Raw genomic sequence first — 16,521 nt, 5'->3', positions numbered from 1 at the left:
ATTACGTTGTCGCTTGGCAGGCAAGCACATAGAGAGCCATATTACAGTGCAATAAATTTATTCTTTGATTGTGTTTTGTTGTTGGAGTCATGTAAAAAAAGTGTTTTTTTGTGCTTCAGTGCACAAGCTAAAACAAAAACAGAATAGGATTCGGTATTCTGGATTCGATTTAACTATTTTAGAATGTTCTAGAATAGTGTACTATATGAATTTTTATCCTAATTTTAACATATTAACTGATTAAATTCAGTTGTTGTTGTTTGCATGGGAACAATGGGTTGCTGGAATTAATTTTGAAAAGTGTTTCTAAAAGTTTTTTTATCGTCCTTTTTTAAAGATAGCAAAATATGTTTTTGGCTTTCAAATGTTGCTCGTGTAAAACCACATATTCTAATCATTACAGATGGAATCTTTGGATATCAGTGGAACTCTGGTTTCAAAATTTCAATCACCATTGATCATGGATGAAGCTGTCCACAAAAATGTTAACAAGCTTTACACATCAAAGTTTCAAATATCAGAGGAGGGCATCTGTGTGATTGGAAAATGTGATCTTATTTCTTGCATTTCAAAGGTTACCAGCATTTAATATTTTGCCAAGAAAAAAATTAAAAATACATTTAGTGAATAAGTGAATATTACTATTGTAGTTGCATTTGCAAAGAACTACATAAAACATTTTTTAAAACCTTTTTAATTTTGTTTTGTTTTATATTACATTCTACATCAGCCCTGCTGTTATTTGTTAATATGTAGTGTTTGACAGCGAATGATTTGTTTTTTTTCAGACTTCAGTAAAGAAAGAGGAAATAACAACCAAATTTATTGATTCAGTGTTTGAGGTTTGTAAGCATTGTTATAATAAACTTGTCTGTAAGTCAGGATTTTTCTTAGGTTACTTTGTTTGCATATGTTTAAGTCTAATTAACATATGACACTTTATCCAGTCATTTGTGTTGACAAATGCTTGAGAAGAACATTTTTTTTGTAAATATCCATATTTAGTGGTTGAACAACTTTGTGTAAACTGAGATTTTTTTACCAGATTGATTCCATTCCAAACAAGCTTACAGTGAGAGGTGATGAACAAGCTTTTGCTTTGTCATGTGTTTTACATTTATTTCCTCCAACCCTTGAACTTACTATGAACGAAGTTAGTGGAGATTTAATACAAGAAGTGGCTGAAGCAATAAAACAGAAGGTATATTTGCTGAATTTTTAATGAATGCACAAATTAAAGAGAAGTTAGCAAGTCGGTTCAAATTATTATTTACTTTTTTAATTGGGTATTGCCTGCTTAATTTGTAAAGTAAATTTCAATAATTTTAAACCTTATTTTCTGTCAGCTCAAGTGATAATTGTTATAACTGGTGATACACCATAGTGAGGTAATGTAATGGAATAGACTTTGAAGGTGAACAAAATTTGGATACATTTATTTATATATACTAGTCACCATGTTTGCTGCAGTAAATGGGAGTTCAAGGTCAGACTTTGACAACTACATTTTTGGCATTTTGAATTAGATTAGAATTGTCAGGATATATTGTTTTTTTGGCAGTAAACATTTGAATAATGACATTCTTATTATTGGCAACAACTTTTGTCAGGGCTTAAAATTGATAGTACATCCTGATAAAGGTTGTTGTACAACAACAAAATTGTCAATATTTGCAAATTTTATTGCCAAAAGAGCATTTGGTATTGATAATATGCCAGGCAGCATCAGAAACCAAGTTAATTTTATTAGGAAACTTTTCCTATTACATTATATTTTTACCTTTCACTCTGTTGTGTAAAATATTATTAGTTGTATTCACAGTTTGATTTACCAATTATTTCATGTCAGGATTGATTGCATCCAGTGTTACTTCCACCATTGCTGGCCGGGGATGATGTCACTGAGAAATTCTTTTGTCATGAACTAGAACATCAACATATTTGTATTTTAGATTACATTCTTTAATCTTGATGGGAACGCAGTTGATGATGAAAGTGCATCTGCTATTGCTTCATGTATTCAGTGGTTTGAGAATCTGTCTCTGGGGGATTGTGAGATGACAAGTGGTGGAATCTGTAAGATTGCAAATTCCATATCACAACTTCAGAAACCAGTAAGTTGCATGTTAGACCAGTTGTTCTCCAATATTTAAACATCCATACTGATATGTTTTACATACATCCCATAATTTAATTATTCAACAACTTACAAATGTTTAAAGCCTGTTTGAAGTTAGCATGATTATGTACTAAACTAAATTTCAGTTATTCAAAACCTACGTTTAAAGTGGTTAACATACTTTTGGATGTACAAATACTCCACAAAAAAATGTTTTGAATGAGGTTGCCATATGAAACTAGAAATAAATCTAAAGGAGCCACATGTGGATGCAAAGTTGTGAATTTCCAACCTCTGTACTAAATTATATGAATTTTCAAGTTATGGTAGTTTACTAAACTGATTAATTTGGGTGATTATTATTTTGTGCATGAGAATGAGTGGTTGCTAGAATTAAATTTTGAAAGGCATTCCTAAAAGTTTTTTTATCGCCCTTTTTAAAAATAGCAAGAGTATTGTTTGGCTTTTAAATGTTTTTTTGTGTAAAACCACATATTCCAATCATTACAGATGGAATCTTTGGATATCAGTGGAACTCTGGTTTCAAAATCTCAATTACCATTGATCATGGATGAAGCTGTCCACAAAAATGTTAACAAGCTTTACACGTCCAAGTTTAAAATATCAGAGAATGGCATCCATGTGATTGAAAAATGTGATCTTATTTCTTGCATTTCAAAGGTTACCAGGCTTATCATTTTGCCAAGAAAAAATAAAAACACTTTTAGTAAATGAGGGAATGCTACTATTGTAGATGCATTTACAAAGAACTACATAAAACATTTTTCAAAAGCTTGATAGTTTTTCTGTTTTACATAACATTCTATGTCAGCCCTGCTGTTATTTGTCAATATTTACTGAATGACGACGATTAATTTGTTTTTTCAGACTTCAGTGAAGAAAGAGGACATAACAACCAAATTTGTTGATTCAGTATTTGAGGTTTGTAAGCAGTGTTATAACAAACTTGTCTGTAAGTCAGGATTTTCCTTAGGTTACTTCATATGTATAAATCAAATTAACATATGACACTTTATCCAGTATTTGTGTTGACAAAAAAACAATTTTTTTCGAAGTATCCTTATTTAGTGGTTAAACAACTTTGTGTAAACCGACATGTTATTCTCAGATTAATTCCATTCCAAACCAGCTTACAGTGGATGGTGATGAAGAAGCTTTTGCTTTGTCGTGTGTTTTACATTTATTTCCTCCAACCCTTGAACTTACTATGGACAGAGTTAGTGGGGATGGGATACGAGAAGTGGCTGAAGCAATAAAACAGAAGGTATATTTGCTGAATTGGTCAAAACTGAGCATTTGTCAATATGCCTTAACCTTAGCAAAGTGTTATATATTGGAAATGTAGTGACCGATAATTATCTTGAAGTCACACATGAGATTTTTCCTGTCACATTGCAGTTGCATGTGGTAGGGATGTCCCAAATTGACAAAGATTCAAGTTTCGTGGCAATACATGGACGCTTTACATGATAACCCTTATGGTTTTATTGGTGCTATTTTATGTATCATGTTTATTGTTCATTTGCTTGAAAACTTTGCCATCAAAATAAAAATATTTTTACGTTAAATAATGCGACACATTATTTGCACAAAATGAATATATTCGTGTGTAAAGTGTGACGTCACCATTAGCTTGGCCTGTATCATGCTTGCAAGTATGTTGCTCAGGCTACGACTAATTACAGACATCAGAATTCTGCAAACACAGTTTGATAATTGGGTGCAAAGTATCTGTAGTTAAGTATTCTAAATAAAAAAGCCAAAGCTAGAATGCTGTTCATCATAATGCTGTATGAGTTCAAAACCTTTACCAGCATTATGATAAGCAGCACCTTTAGCTTTAGCCTTGGCTTTTTATTTAGGGAGTTTAATAAACTTCCACAAATCAGCCACATTATAATTTTTTGCGGCCACCATAATTATAAAATGGCGTTAAATGATTGGTATTAAGTTATAGCATTATATAATTTTATAATACGCTATATTACAAAACTATCATTATACGCACTAATAAATATTTGCCCTGGAATATCACTTATTATTCAGCTTCACACAAATATTAAAATTAAGCTGCCATTTGCAGAATCTTCGGGTTTGTGTTCGTTTTGGCATATCCCCCAGTTTGTAGTTGAATCAAGGAATTGGTTTTACATGAAGGATAGATGGGGGGGCAGGAAATTAAGACAACTTTTAGTAATTTAAACTAACAACAGTATTAATGTGAAACCTGGATATATTTGAAGTTATGATAAAATATTCACAGGAAAAATCACTAGTTGTATGCTTGTAACTAATTTGTATATGAAATAATTTCAGATGAAGTCGTTGAATCTTGATGGGAACACAGTTGATGATGAAAGTGCATCTGCTATTGCTTCATGTATTCAGTGGATTGAGAATCTGTCTCTGTGGGATTGTGTGATGACAAGTGGTGGAATCTGTAAGATTGCAAATTCCATATCACAACTTAAGAAACCAGTAAGTTGTATGTTAGACCAGTGGTTTCCAAACTTTTTAGGATCATGACTCACTTGGATGTTCTGGATTTGTTCGCCATACCAAATTTAAAGTGGACTTAATTTTTCAACTATATTTAGACAACAATTTTAGGAAATATTTAATACAGTCAAGTGATTGCACTTGATGCATAAAGTTTGAACCTGTTTACGATAATGATTGTTTAATTTAAATGCTTCATTAAAACTGTCCATATTAAGCTCAAATTAGCACAAGCAACAGCACATGGCGCAGTTGCTCAATGTGGCGGCGGGACACTTGCCCGCGTGGCAGCACTTTCACTGCAACAGATCGGGTTACAGCTGGAACCCAACGTGGTGCACGGTCATGTTTTGAGCCGTAGTGCAATGCGTAGCATGGCTTCCCTACTTTGTACGCAGTCGGTGCACTGCGACGTTTTGTCGATTTAGCACCTGAAGTTTCTCTCGACAATTTATCCTGAGTAATATGAGGGGTGAAGGTATAAGCGCGTCAATCTTTGTACTCATTTTCCGATTGTTGAGAAGTTGTCTAGTCGAATAACCATTCCCATTCCGCGTCCATTGTGACCCATAAAGTCATTGGCATGGCCCTCATGTGGTCGACACCAAGGTTTTTCAGGTAAAACCCAAGGATACAATGAAGCTTTCGGTGAAGCTTTTTGATGCTCGGCACGGTTGTGGCATTTGCGACACGTATCCATGATGTCTTTGTTAATATTTGACCCTGTATCAGCTGTTCTTACCAATCGCTTCATCTTTTGCATTCCCAAGTGACTTTGATGCAACAACTTGAGAACTTCAGGTTGAAGTTTTGCAGGTATCACAACTCTGCAGCCGTACATTAACCAACCATGACTGATGCTAAGGGAATCTGTAATCTGACTGTAAGGACTGAGCGAACTTCCCTTGTCGAAGTGTTAATTTTGCCAACCTTCTTAAGTTTACCTCATGACCTCGGACAGAATCCGGTCTTTGGCCGTTTCTTTCATATTAGCTGTCACGTCTGCGGTAGGGATGTGCCAAATGGACAAAGATTCGGGTTCGTGCGAATCCGAAGAATTAGAAACATTATTCGTGCGAACCCGAATATATTCGCATGTAAGTGTGACGTCAATAGTAGTTGATCTTTTGCATCACGTGCGCAAGTATGTTGCTTAACCAACTATTGTTTTGATATCATACGACAAATAAATTGCGTACAGTTGATTTCTGCAAAGTTTATTACACTTTTGGAAAGCAACAACCGAGTCTATACTATGCCTCAGACGAACAGTGGCCTTTACCGCTAGCGTTTAGGAAAAACGATACTTTGATTGACACAACGTAATAAAGCCGTTATGTCATGATTGAGCAAATATAATGTTGAACAATACAACTTCCGACGTTAGACCACCGGGATTTTGCTAAAATCGCAACGGTATTTTCGTCACGTTTTGTTCAATCGTGGTGATAAACCAATAGCAAAAACGACTACACCCGTTCTCGTGGCGGTATAAGCGGTGTGCTACCGTTATTGGTCATGCGAAAAAGACAAAAAGTTTGGTGGTTGTATCACAGAACCATAATATGCTTCAATAAATATTCGCATACAAATCTTGCGCAATATTCGGGTTCGCACGAATATGAAATCCGTGCTAATATTCGGCGAATCTATTCGGGTTCGGGTTCGCCTTGGCACATCCCTAGTCTGCGGGCTTCACTTGACTCAACGTAGTAATCGCACATACCGTGTCCGTATAAACGGCGGTTTCCTCATCATTAAATGTGCGATACTTTCCAGCTGGAAGACGACCACGAGCGTCGGTATTGTGAATGTCGGAAGTTTTTCTGTACTCAATATCATAAGAGAACTGGTTGAGTAGCATCGCCCATCTTGCCAACGATTTGCTGCGAACGTTGGAACAGCCTTCGTCGGTCCGAAAATCAGCGACAAGGGTTTGTGGATAGTCATCAAAATAAATTTTCGGTTGAAAAGAAACTGAAAAAACTTGCGAATGGCGAACACAATTGCCAAAGCTTCCTTCTGGATATGGCTGTATCTCCTCTGACATTCAGCCATTGTTTTTAAAATATTTCAAATGGGCCATTCACTTCCATCCGCCACGAAATAAAATTGCACTAATTTCTATACTGGATGCATCACATGCTATTCCAATCGGAAGGCTTGGATCAAAATGTGTGAGAACATTGTCTGATGAAAGAAGATGTTTCAATTGCTTGAAAACTTCTTGTTCTTTCTTCTGCCACCTCCAAGTAACTGCCTTTTTCGTTAGCCTGTACAACGGTTCTGCGACTGCTGAAAATTCCGGGGGTAGAAACATGCTGTAAAACTGAAGAGCACCCAAAAAAATGAGGGTCGACACAGTTTCATGTGGGAGCATTTTTATGATACGTCGACCTTGCTTTTCTACCCTCAATGGTAAGAAGAATTTGCATTTTTTCAACTGACAGCGTCTGACAGGTTTTTCTTGGTAAAATCGTACCCTACTCCCAATTGTTGCATCAAATCACTTGGTCACGGCAGCGGTTGGCGGTGTGTGTCTAGTTGGGGATTAACCGTCACCGAGTAATCGCCACACACTTTACCAGATGTCCGGGTAATGAAGACTTCCTTACTGGAACTACTGGTGTTCCCCTGCTGACGTCCATTTTCTGATTCGAATTCCTGCTTCGTAACGTTGGTTCAAATCGTCAAGCAGAGCAAACGGAACCGGCCTTGGTTTGTGATACACTGGAGTTGCGTTGTGCTTGAACTGCACCTCTAACTCGACGCCTTGTAACGTTTCCAACACTTCTTTAAACAAATTACGAAAATCCATGCAAATTTTCTTGCATTCTTGTTGGACATCTTTATGCGATTCAATTCCAGACAACAACTTTGTGGACAGCTTTCTTGTTCCGTACAGAATGTTGTCCAGAAAAATCTTCAGTTCCTTAAATCAGTCTCTTCCCAGAATACTCTCAATTGTCAAGCCGTGTTACGCAAAACGTAAGCACGCTCGTGATATCTTTATTTGGAACGTAAACCTTTAACCGGCATGAAATAATAATATTCAGGGGAAGACCGGAGGCAGATCGGTAAGCAACGCTAGTGGCCTCAAGCTTCGATCGTCCAGTGCTTTTCAAAACGTTAGTTAACAAAATGTTACCACCTGCAGGGGTATCGAGTTCCACCTTGAACGATTTGAAGAAATCAACAAGTAGAAATACAAGTTTTGGAACCGTTTTGCAGTTAGCAGAGGTCACCAACCTCACACTAAAAACCTGGGTCTTCTAACGACACACAGCTTGCAAATGACCTTTGTGTTTGCAGAAATTAGACCTCGAGTTTTTAATACGACAGGTCGATGCAAAATGTCCAGATTTCCCGCACCTGTGGCACTTTAACGATTCCTTTGGGGTATCCCGGAAAATTAAGTCTTGCCCCCTTTAAACTTCTTGACGGAGGAGTCCCTTTCAGGACGAAAAACTGTTTCAGTTTCCACAAAAACGAACTTCAGTTCGTCATTCTTGACCTTAAACAGAGCCTTTAACATTGTCTTGTTAATCACGGAACAAACGAATCTTGTCCGCAGTGCTTAGTCCAGTGGATCGTTGATAAAAGCAAAATCACAGGTGGCAGCATCTTCGCGAATTCTTGTATGGTTTCTCCTGGCTTCCATTGCAAGTCACTCCTGAACTTAAACATCTCACGAACAATAAAACGTTTTAGGTTAAACTAGTCCTTCGTGAATGCAACAATTTGCAACAAATAATCCAACAACAGAGATTAGCTTTTAGATCGTCGAAGACTGGTTGGTGAGAAATACTTGACCTCCGGTATAGCGCGTGCGTTTACAAATGTAATAAAACGCGACACTTCATCCTCCCACATTCCGGATCAAACCTAGCAAAATTGGCCGCAACAGAGGCCGAAAACGTTTCCGTCCCAACATTCATCTTCTACTAATTTCTCTGTAGTTTTTTTCCGTTCAGCAGTTAGGAGTAATTCAAAGGTATCGTTATCGCCAATGTTGTATTTTCAAATAGCACAAAATAATGGAATGATTCTAACGTGAAATGAGTCTTGCCTTAATAGCAGGAAATTTAATTATCCTTGCGAAATGAGTATTTCACGCGTCTGTGCTCAACGCTTGGCCCTAATATTAACCTTCATGCATGACTGATTGCTTGATGACGTGTCCTGGAACATTTCTACGTGGTAGGACTAGTTAAAAATAATTTTTTTGAATTAGAGCGGGCAGCAGAATTTCAATCCGCGAGCCACTGGTTGCACAACCCTAGTTTAGATGAATGTTTTACTTTTACCCAAACTTCAAACAATGCATCTCCAGTGACACCTTCCATATTGCATCTCATGATACCAACACGCATAGTCGTCTATCAGCTGGAAACCTCATAAAAAAACTTTGCATTCTTTTTTCCATACACAACTTCGTATTCAGTCAAATAATTTTTGGTCCCAATCATATTCAAGCATTATTTAATCAATTTTGAAGCTTGTGCGTTAAATTTATTTGATCGACGTTTCTGTCGTCATGCAATCAATCTTCGTCAGGACAAAGTGCGTGAGTGTAAACAACACCGTAAATATAAGAAAGCTCGAAAAAACGCGAAGGGGTGTGGGAAGAAGAAAGACGAAAGGTGCAAGCAAGCCGAAAATGCGCATCAACCACACATCTCCACAAAAACACTGGACAATCAGAGTCAAGCCTATAACTTTCAACGATGCCATTTAAAACAAACCAGAATGGAAACAATGACGTAATTTAACTCAATTATTTACTCAATTATTAAGCATTAAAATTAGCGATGCTTTGGGAGTTTACCAGGTGTCGATACACTGCTGGAAAAAATGTCTGCGTTCTAACATTCAGCGTGAATTCATATGCATTTATTCTATAAACATCCCTTTAAACTTGTCATTTTTTTACCCAAAACTGTCGTTTCTCCAAAATTCACCTGTATCTGCTATAAGTTGCGACAACGCTGTACCCGCGGTTGGGCACGTCGCGTTTGTGTTCCTATTGCGTTGTTCGTCAGGCGCTGTCAGTCTCGTCAATGCATACGGCGTCGCAGTCAGCACAGGGTATGCGGTTACACCTCCAGTATCGAACGCATCTCCTTTACGATCTTTGGAAGGCGAAACCAAAGCACGCGGTCTGACAGGCGGGCGTTCAAACACTAGGGAGGCCTTGCAAAAATGTAGCATTTCGTAAACCTGGCATTTCTTAAAAAATATATGTACAAGCACCCTTCGTCACCTTTAGCCCCCGGTTCTCTCTTTAAATGTAAACATCAAAAAATGATATCACCCCGACGTATTCACGTTCCATTGTGAACTCGATACTCATTTGAATGGAATTCAGGTGTTCAAGCAGAGATTTCACGTCTACTCGACTCCATATTTAAGCATTATCTTCCAAAGTAGAAGCAAGAAAACTATGGTGCACGTGTCAACGCAAAAACACATTTAATCTTTCAGTAAGATAACGCAATTATACAAACAAGCAATTGTAAAACCCTGCTTTTTGTAATATAATATGTACAAGCAATGAGGCAATAATGATAAGTGAGTTACAGATAGTAGTGCACACAAAATGGAATGATGTATGTCTGGCTAGTTAACCCATAGCTGCACTTATGAGACCCGACAGGTCGATGTTTTTTAATATTGTACCAGCAATTATATTTGTTTGCGATTTACTGGATTCGACTGGTAAAAGCTAATGAAACTATGGGGCACGCACCGCCGCAAAATATGCGTTTTAGTTTTCGGTAACGCAACACCGTTACACAAGTAAAGATATTTTTAAAACACAACTGGTACCTTTCATACAGTGCCTAAGCAGCATTCACTGCAGTAATTTATAACTTGAGTGATTTCGTAAGCTTTACAATACGTATAGGGGACAATTATTTTCCAGTAATTACGTGGGAAAAATGATCTAACGTAAGATTAGGGTTCCGCGGCCAAAAAAGTTTGGGAAAACCCTGCTGTTACACCAACTGATTGTTCTGCCTCTGTGACGTCATAATTGATAATAATGATATTGTTGACTTAAAAACTGATTCCAGTAATTTTCCATTTGTTTCAGATGACGTCGTTGAATCTTGGGACCACAGTTGATGATGAAAGTGCATCTGCTATTGCTTCATGTATTCAGTGGATTGAGAATCTGTCTCTGGGGAATTGTGAGATGACAAGTGGTGGAATCTGTAAGATTGCAAATTCCATATCACAACTTAAGAAACCAGTAAGTTGTATGTTAGATCAGTGGTTTCCAAACCTTTTAAGGGTCACGACGCACTTGGACGCGGAACGCTTATAATTTTTTTTGATTCTGCCAGAATGACGATAGTATTTAAATATATGTTTTTCTAACCCTAACAGTGTATTTGCTTTTATTGACACCTTGTGTAGTAATCTTCTGATACTAGCATACATGGGAATAACTAGGTTTAGGTGACTGGGATCCAGTAGGTCCGGACTAACGAGCAATACTCATTGTCTGACTTACAATTTACTCAGGGTGGCATCGGGCAAATTTATATCAAATAAAAATTTTTGTTGGAATTTTTATTGACTACCAATATGCGTTTTTATTCCTATCTGTATTTGGTTTCAATATTTCCCAGTAACGTAACACAGTTACACAAACCGTCTTTTATTTCAAAAATAGCGCTGACGCAGGCATTGGTGGTTTGTAATTTTTGCTCACAAGTAACAGTAATAAAAAAAGCTCTGCGTATGAATACGAATATTCCTTGAACATATTTGTGCACTACCCATTAATAAAAAAACTTAGAGTGGCGAATGCAAAAATATGTTTGTTTATTCCTTGTAATAAGTTAATTGATTTTATTGGTTCTCGTGGAAAGCATATAACTATGACCAAAATCACAAACGTGTTACTAAGTTGGAGCCATGTGTAATTCAAGATGACACTACAGCGTTGTGCTGCTTGATTGCATTGCCAAAGTTTAAGAATGACTCCACGCAACACCAGCAAAAGAGAAACGCGGCAAAAAAAGGAATTTAATCCGCTTCGTTTTAATGCGGTAAAGTGAGCGCAACAACACCTTCCATGTTGTAACAAATGATACCAACACGCATAGTCGTATTCAGAGGGAGGGGGTACAAGAGGCCCACGCTCCCAAGCAATATCTATTAGCTGGCAACCTTATATGAAAATATATCATTTTTTTCTGCACAAATGCGTATTGAGTCAAAAAAAAATTTGTTCCAAATTTTTTCAAGCATATTTAATCAATTTTGAAACTCACGGGATAAAATTTGTTTGATCGACGTTTCTGTCGTCATGCAATCGACCTTCTTCAGGACAAAGTGCGTGAATGTAAACAACACCGTAAATGTAAGAAAGCACGAAAAACACAAAAGGGGAGGCGTAAAGTAAAAAGACGTAAGGAGTAATCAAGCCGAAAATGCGCATCAATGCACAACCACACATCTCCACAAGCACACTGGACAATCAGAGTTAAGTCTATGACGTTCCAGATTTTTTCTCTTTTATATGCTCGTGTACTAAACTTACAAATTTGGTGTATCGCAGAAGCTGCAACACTTTTAGCGATGTAATTCAAAACAACCAAGAATGTAAACAATAGCGTAATTTAACTAGATAAATTAATGAAAATCTACGATGCCTTGGGAGCAGAGGCGTAAAGTTTTGCACATCACCGGGGTGCGGCGAGTATTAATGCTAACCTTACAAGGTTGTTTGAACGCCATAATATTCAGGTTATAGGATCTTTAATGTTAACCATTTTTATGGCCGGCGAGCTATGTAATCTCCGACCGAAAAACTGGACAAAACTAAACGTGGTTTTAAATAAATGTTTTCGAGGCGAACTCGGTAGTCAATTTTCTCTACACAAACGATAAATTCCTTCTTCCACGTGTGCGTCACAAACGTTTCGCTTGTTGCGTTATTGTTGATCGCCAATACGAGGCAAACGAAACTGCGTGTTAGGAACGTTTAAACAGCAGTGAAATGCGCCTTCATTTTTGCCGCGGTTCAAACCAACGAAAGCCGAAGTCTCGTACTCCACGCCAGTGCTAGGGAGTTTACCAGGCGTCGACACACTGGAAGTTAAAATGTCTGCTTTTTAACATTAAGCGCGAGTGCATTTATTCGTTAACCATCCGTTTGAACTTGTATATTTTATCTTTAAACTCGGTTTTCCCCAAATTCACCCGTATTCGCTACATCAGTGTTTCCCAACCGGTGGTACGCGACGGCATTCCAGGTGATACGCGAGCACCTTTCCGTAATTTGCGGATATAGTTCGAATTTAAAAAATCGTAAGTGATCTCAAAATGTTTGTTACTTCATCCCCTAGGTTACTTTGTAACACTCAACTAGGTGGTACGCGTCGAAATTGTTTTACCTCCAAGTGGTAATCAACCACATAAAGGTTGGAAAATTACTGCGCTACATGTGGCGACAACGCTGTATCGCGGTTGGCCGCGTTTGTGTTCCTTTTGCGTTGTTCGTCGAGCGCGGCCAGTCCAGCCAATATTTACGCCGTCGTAGTCAGCACAGGGTATGCGGTTACACCTCCAGCATCGAACGCATCTCCTATACGATCTTGGGATGCGAAACCAAAGCACGCTGTATAACAGGGGGGCGTTCAAACACCTGGAGGCCTTGCAAAATATATAACAACACAACCACACCCTCCGTCATCTTTAGGCTTCAAATCTTGGTTTCGCCACAGAAACGGACGAGGGTGGCCATTCGCTAAAATCGCACTCTGCACATTACCAACCTCCTGTTTTTAGCCTCTTCAAACTAATGTTTCCGCTTTTGTATACAGTGCACGCACTAAAGCACGATTGTGGGCGATGGGGTTCGCGAACCAAAACGACAGATACCTGTCGGAATAAGTCGGTTACCAGTATGTACACCTGTGCCCTAACGCCCCCGGTTCTGGCTTTAAGTGGAAATATCAAAAAATAATATCACCCTGACAAACCAGAATGCAAAGAATAGCGTAATTTAACTCCAATATTTACCAGCTAGATTAAGCATTAAAATCTGCGATGCTTTAGGAGTTTACTATAGGTGTCGACACAGTGCTGAAAAAAATATGTGCTGTTTAACGTTAAGCGCGAATTCGTGTGCATTTATTCGATAAACATCTGTTTATACTTGTCATTTTTTTTTTATCCAAAACTGTCGTTTCTTCAAATTCACCTGTATCCGTTACATGTTGCGACAACACTGTTCCCGCGGTTAGACTCGTTTTAGTGAAATTCAGGTGTTCAAGCAGAGATTCCACGTCCTCTCGACTCCATATTTAATCATTATCTTCCAAAGTAAAACTATGGTGCACAAGCCAAAGTATATGTTTGAGCATTTTAGTAAGATAACGTAATTATACAAACTGCCGTTTTAGCAAAGGATTGAATAACACATTTCATAAAAACCTTGCCTTTCGTAAAAAAATATTTACAAGCAATGAGCTAATAATGATCAGTGCTCTGCAGACAGTAGTGTACAGTGTACACCAAATGGAATAGTCCATGTCTGTGGCTGCTTAGTCACTGTTGCACTGATGAGACCCGGTAGGTCGATGTTTTTTAATATTTTACCAGCAATTGTATTTGTTTGCGATTTACTGGATTCGACTTGCAAATGCCAATGAAAGTATGGGGCACGCACCGTAACACCGTTGCACAAGCCGTCTTTTATTGCAAAAATAGCGCAGACGCAACCATTGGTTGTTTGTGCAGCTCGACCACAAGAAACAGTAATACTAAAGCAAAAATGGCTAAAAACTATTCGAACACTCCTATGAAAATTTTTAGAAGGACAAATTTAATATCTTCAATGATTTTGTTTATTCCTTGTAATAAGCCATTTGATTTTATTGGGTCTTGTGGCATTGCTAGCATATGACTGCGACCCAAATCACAAACGTGTTACTAAGTTTGAGCCATGTGTAATTCGGGTTCTTTCTCAAACTCAGGGGTTTCGAATTTGGGGTGCGCAACGACTGCACGGGGGTCCGTAAAGATATTTTTGAAACGCAACTGGTACGTTTCATACAATGCGTAAGCAGCATTCACTGCAGTAATTTATAACTTGAGTGGTTTCGTAAGCTTTACAATACGTATAGTGGGCAATTATTGTCCACTAATTACGTGGGGAAAATGATCTGACGCAAGATTAGGGGTCCGCGGCCAAAAAAAGTTTGGGAAACCCTGCTCTAACTGACTGAGCTACCGGAGCTCCACGATTAAATTCACCAAGTGATTGTTCTGCCTCTGTGACGTCATAATTGATAACAATGATATTGTTGACATAAAAACTGATTCCAGTAATTTTTCATTTGTTTCAGATGACGTCGTTGAAACTTGATGGGAACACAGTTGATGATGAAAGTGCATCTGCTATTGCTTCATGTATTCAGTGGATTGAGAATCTGTCTCTGTTTAATTGTAAGATGACAAGTGGTGGAATCTGTAAGATTGCAAATTCCATATCACAACTTAAGAAACCAGTAAGTTGTATGTTAGACCAGTGGTTTCCAAACTTTTTAGGGCAGTGTTTCCCAACCGGTGGTGCGCGACGGCATTCCAGGTGATACGCGAGCACCTTTCTGTAATTAGCGGATATACTTCGAATTTGAAAAAACCGTAAGTGATCCCAAAATGTTCGTTACTTCATCACCTAGGTTGCTTTGTAACACTCAACTAGGTGGTATGCGTCGAAATTGTTTACCTCCAAGTTGTACGCAACCACAAAAAGGTTGGGAATCACTGTCTTGGGTTCATGACACACTTGGATGATTTGGAATCCTTCGCCAAACCTAACTTTATTTTGTTCAAGATGAAGTTTCATTGAAACAAAAATATTGGTTACACTACTTTGGTTTGAAATATGACATCAATTCGGTCGAATCTAAAAGTGTTTTGTCGACAAAAGCATTCCGCACTAATGATTACTATTTCACATGACCTTTTTGCACGAACATTTAAACTTCTTCTGGGTTTTTAGTACAACAGGTTATAAAATATTGATAAAAACTTTGTTAGTAGTGTAATCAATTAAAACTATGGCGCACGCACCACCGCAAAATATGCGTTTCAGTTTTTGTTGACGTAACACAGTTGCACAAAACGTCTTTTATTAAAAATAGTGAAAGCGAACGATTAAGGTTTAGCAAATTAGGAAAACTCCTACACAATGTTTGTACACTCCCCTGTATTAAACCCCAGAAGAGCCAATTCAAAATCTTCAATAAGTTTGTTTATTTCTTGTAATAAGCCATTTGATTTTATTGGGTCTCGCAGCATTGCAAGCACATAACTGCGACCAAAGTCACAAACGTGTCACTAAGTTGGAGCCATGTGTAATTCGGGTTCTTTCTCTAACTGACTGAGCTACCGGAGCTCAACGATTAAATTCACCAAGTGATTGTTCTGCCTCTGTGACGTCATAATTGATACAATGATATTGTTTACATAAAATCTGATTCCAGTAATTTTTCATTTGTTTCAGATGACGTCGTTGGAACTTGGTAACAACACAGTTGATGATGAAAGTGCATCTGCTATTGCTTCATGTATTCAGTGGATTGAGAATCTGTCTCTGGGGAGTTGTAAGATGACAAGTGGTGGAATCTGTAAGATTGCAAATTCCATATCACAACTTGAGAAACCAGTAAGTTGTATGTTAGACCAGTGGTTTCCAAACTTCTTAGGGCAGTGTTTCCCAACCGGTGGTACGCGATGGCATTCCAGGTGGTACGGGAGCACCTTTCCGTAATTTGCGGATATAGTTCGAATTGAAAAAACCGTAAGTGATCCCAAAATGTTCGTTACTTCATCCCCTAGGTTACTTTGTAACACTC

General features: G+C 38.0%; 1 protein-coding gene across 6 annotated transcripts in view; it reads left to right on the top strand.

The window, feature by feature from the left end:
- The window catches only part of LOC145894912 (uncharacterized), a 425,937-nt gene that overhangs the window by 182,597 nt on the left and 226,819 nt on the right, over positions 1-16,521 (top strand). For all 6 annotated transcript variants that reach the window (XM_082983587.1, XM_082983586.1, XM_082983589.1 and 3 more), the window contains exons 42-46: positions 404-574; positions 789-842; positions 1,046-1,201; positions 1,953-2,114; positions 2,630-2,800. In XM_082983587.1, the coding sequence (XP_082839713.1) occupies positions 404-574; positions 789-842; positions 1,046-1,201; positions 1,953-2,114; positions 2,630-2,800 (714 nt within the window). The remainder of the gene's footprint in view (positions 1-403; positions 575-788; positions 843-1,045; positions 1,202-1,952; positions 2,115-2,629; positions 2,801-16,521) is intronic.

This window comes from Ascidia mentula, chromosome 3 (genome assembly GCF_947561715.1).
Source record: "Ascidia mentula chromosome 3, kaAscMent1.1, whole genome shotgun sequence".
Lineage (NCBI taxonomy): Eukaryota > Metazoa > Chordata > Ascidiacea > Phlebobranchia > Ascidiidae > Ascidia > Ascidia mentula.
This window is presented reverse-complemented; position numbering and strand designations above follow the sequence as displayed.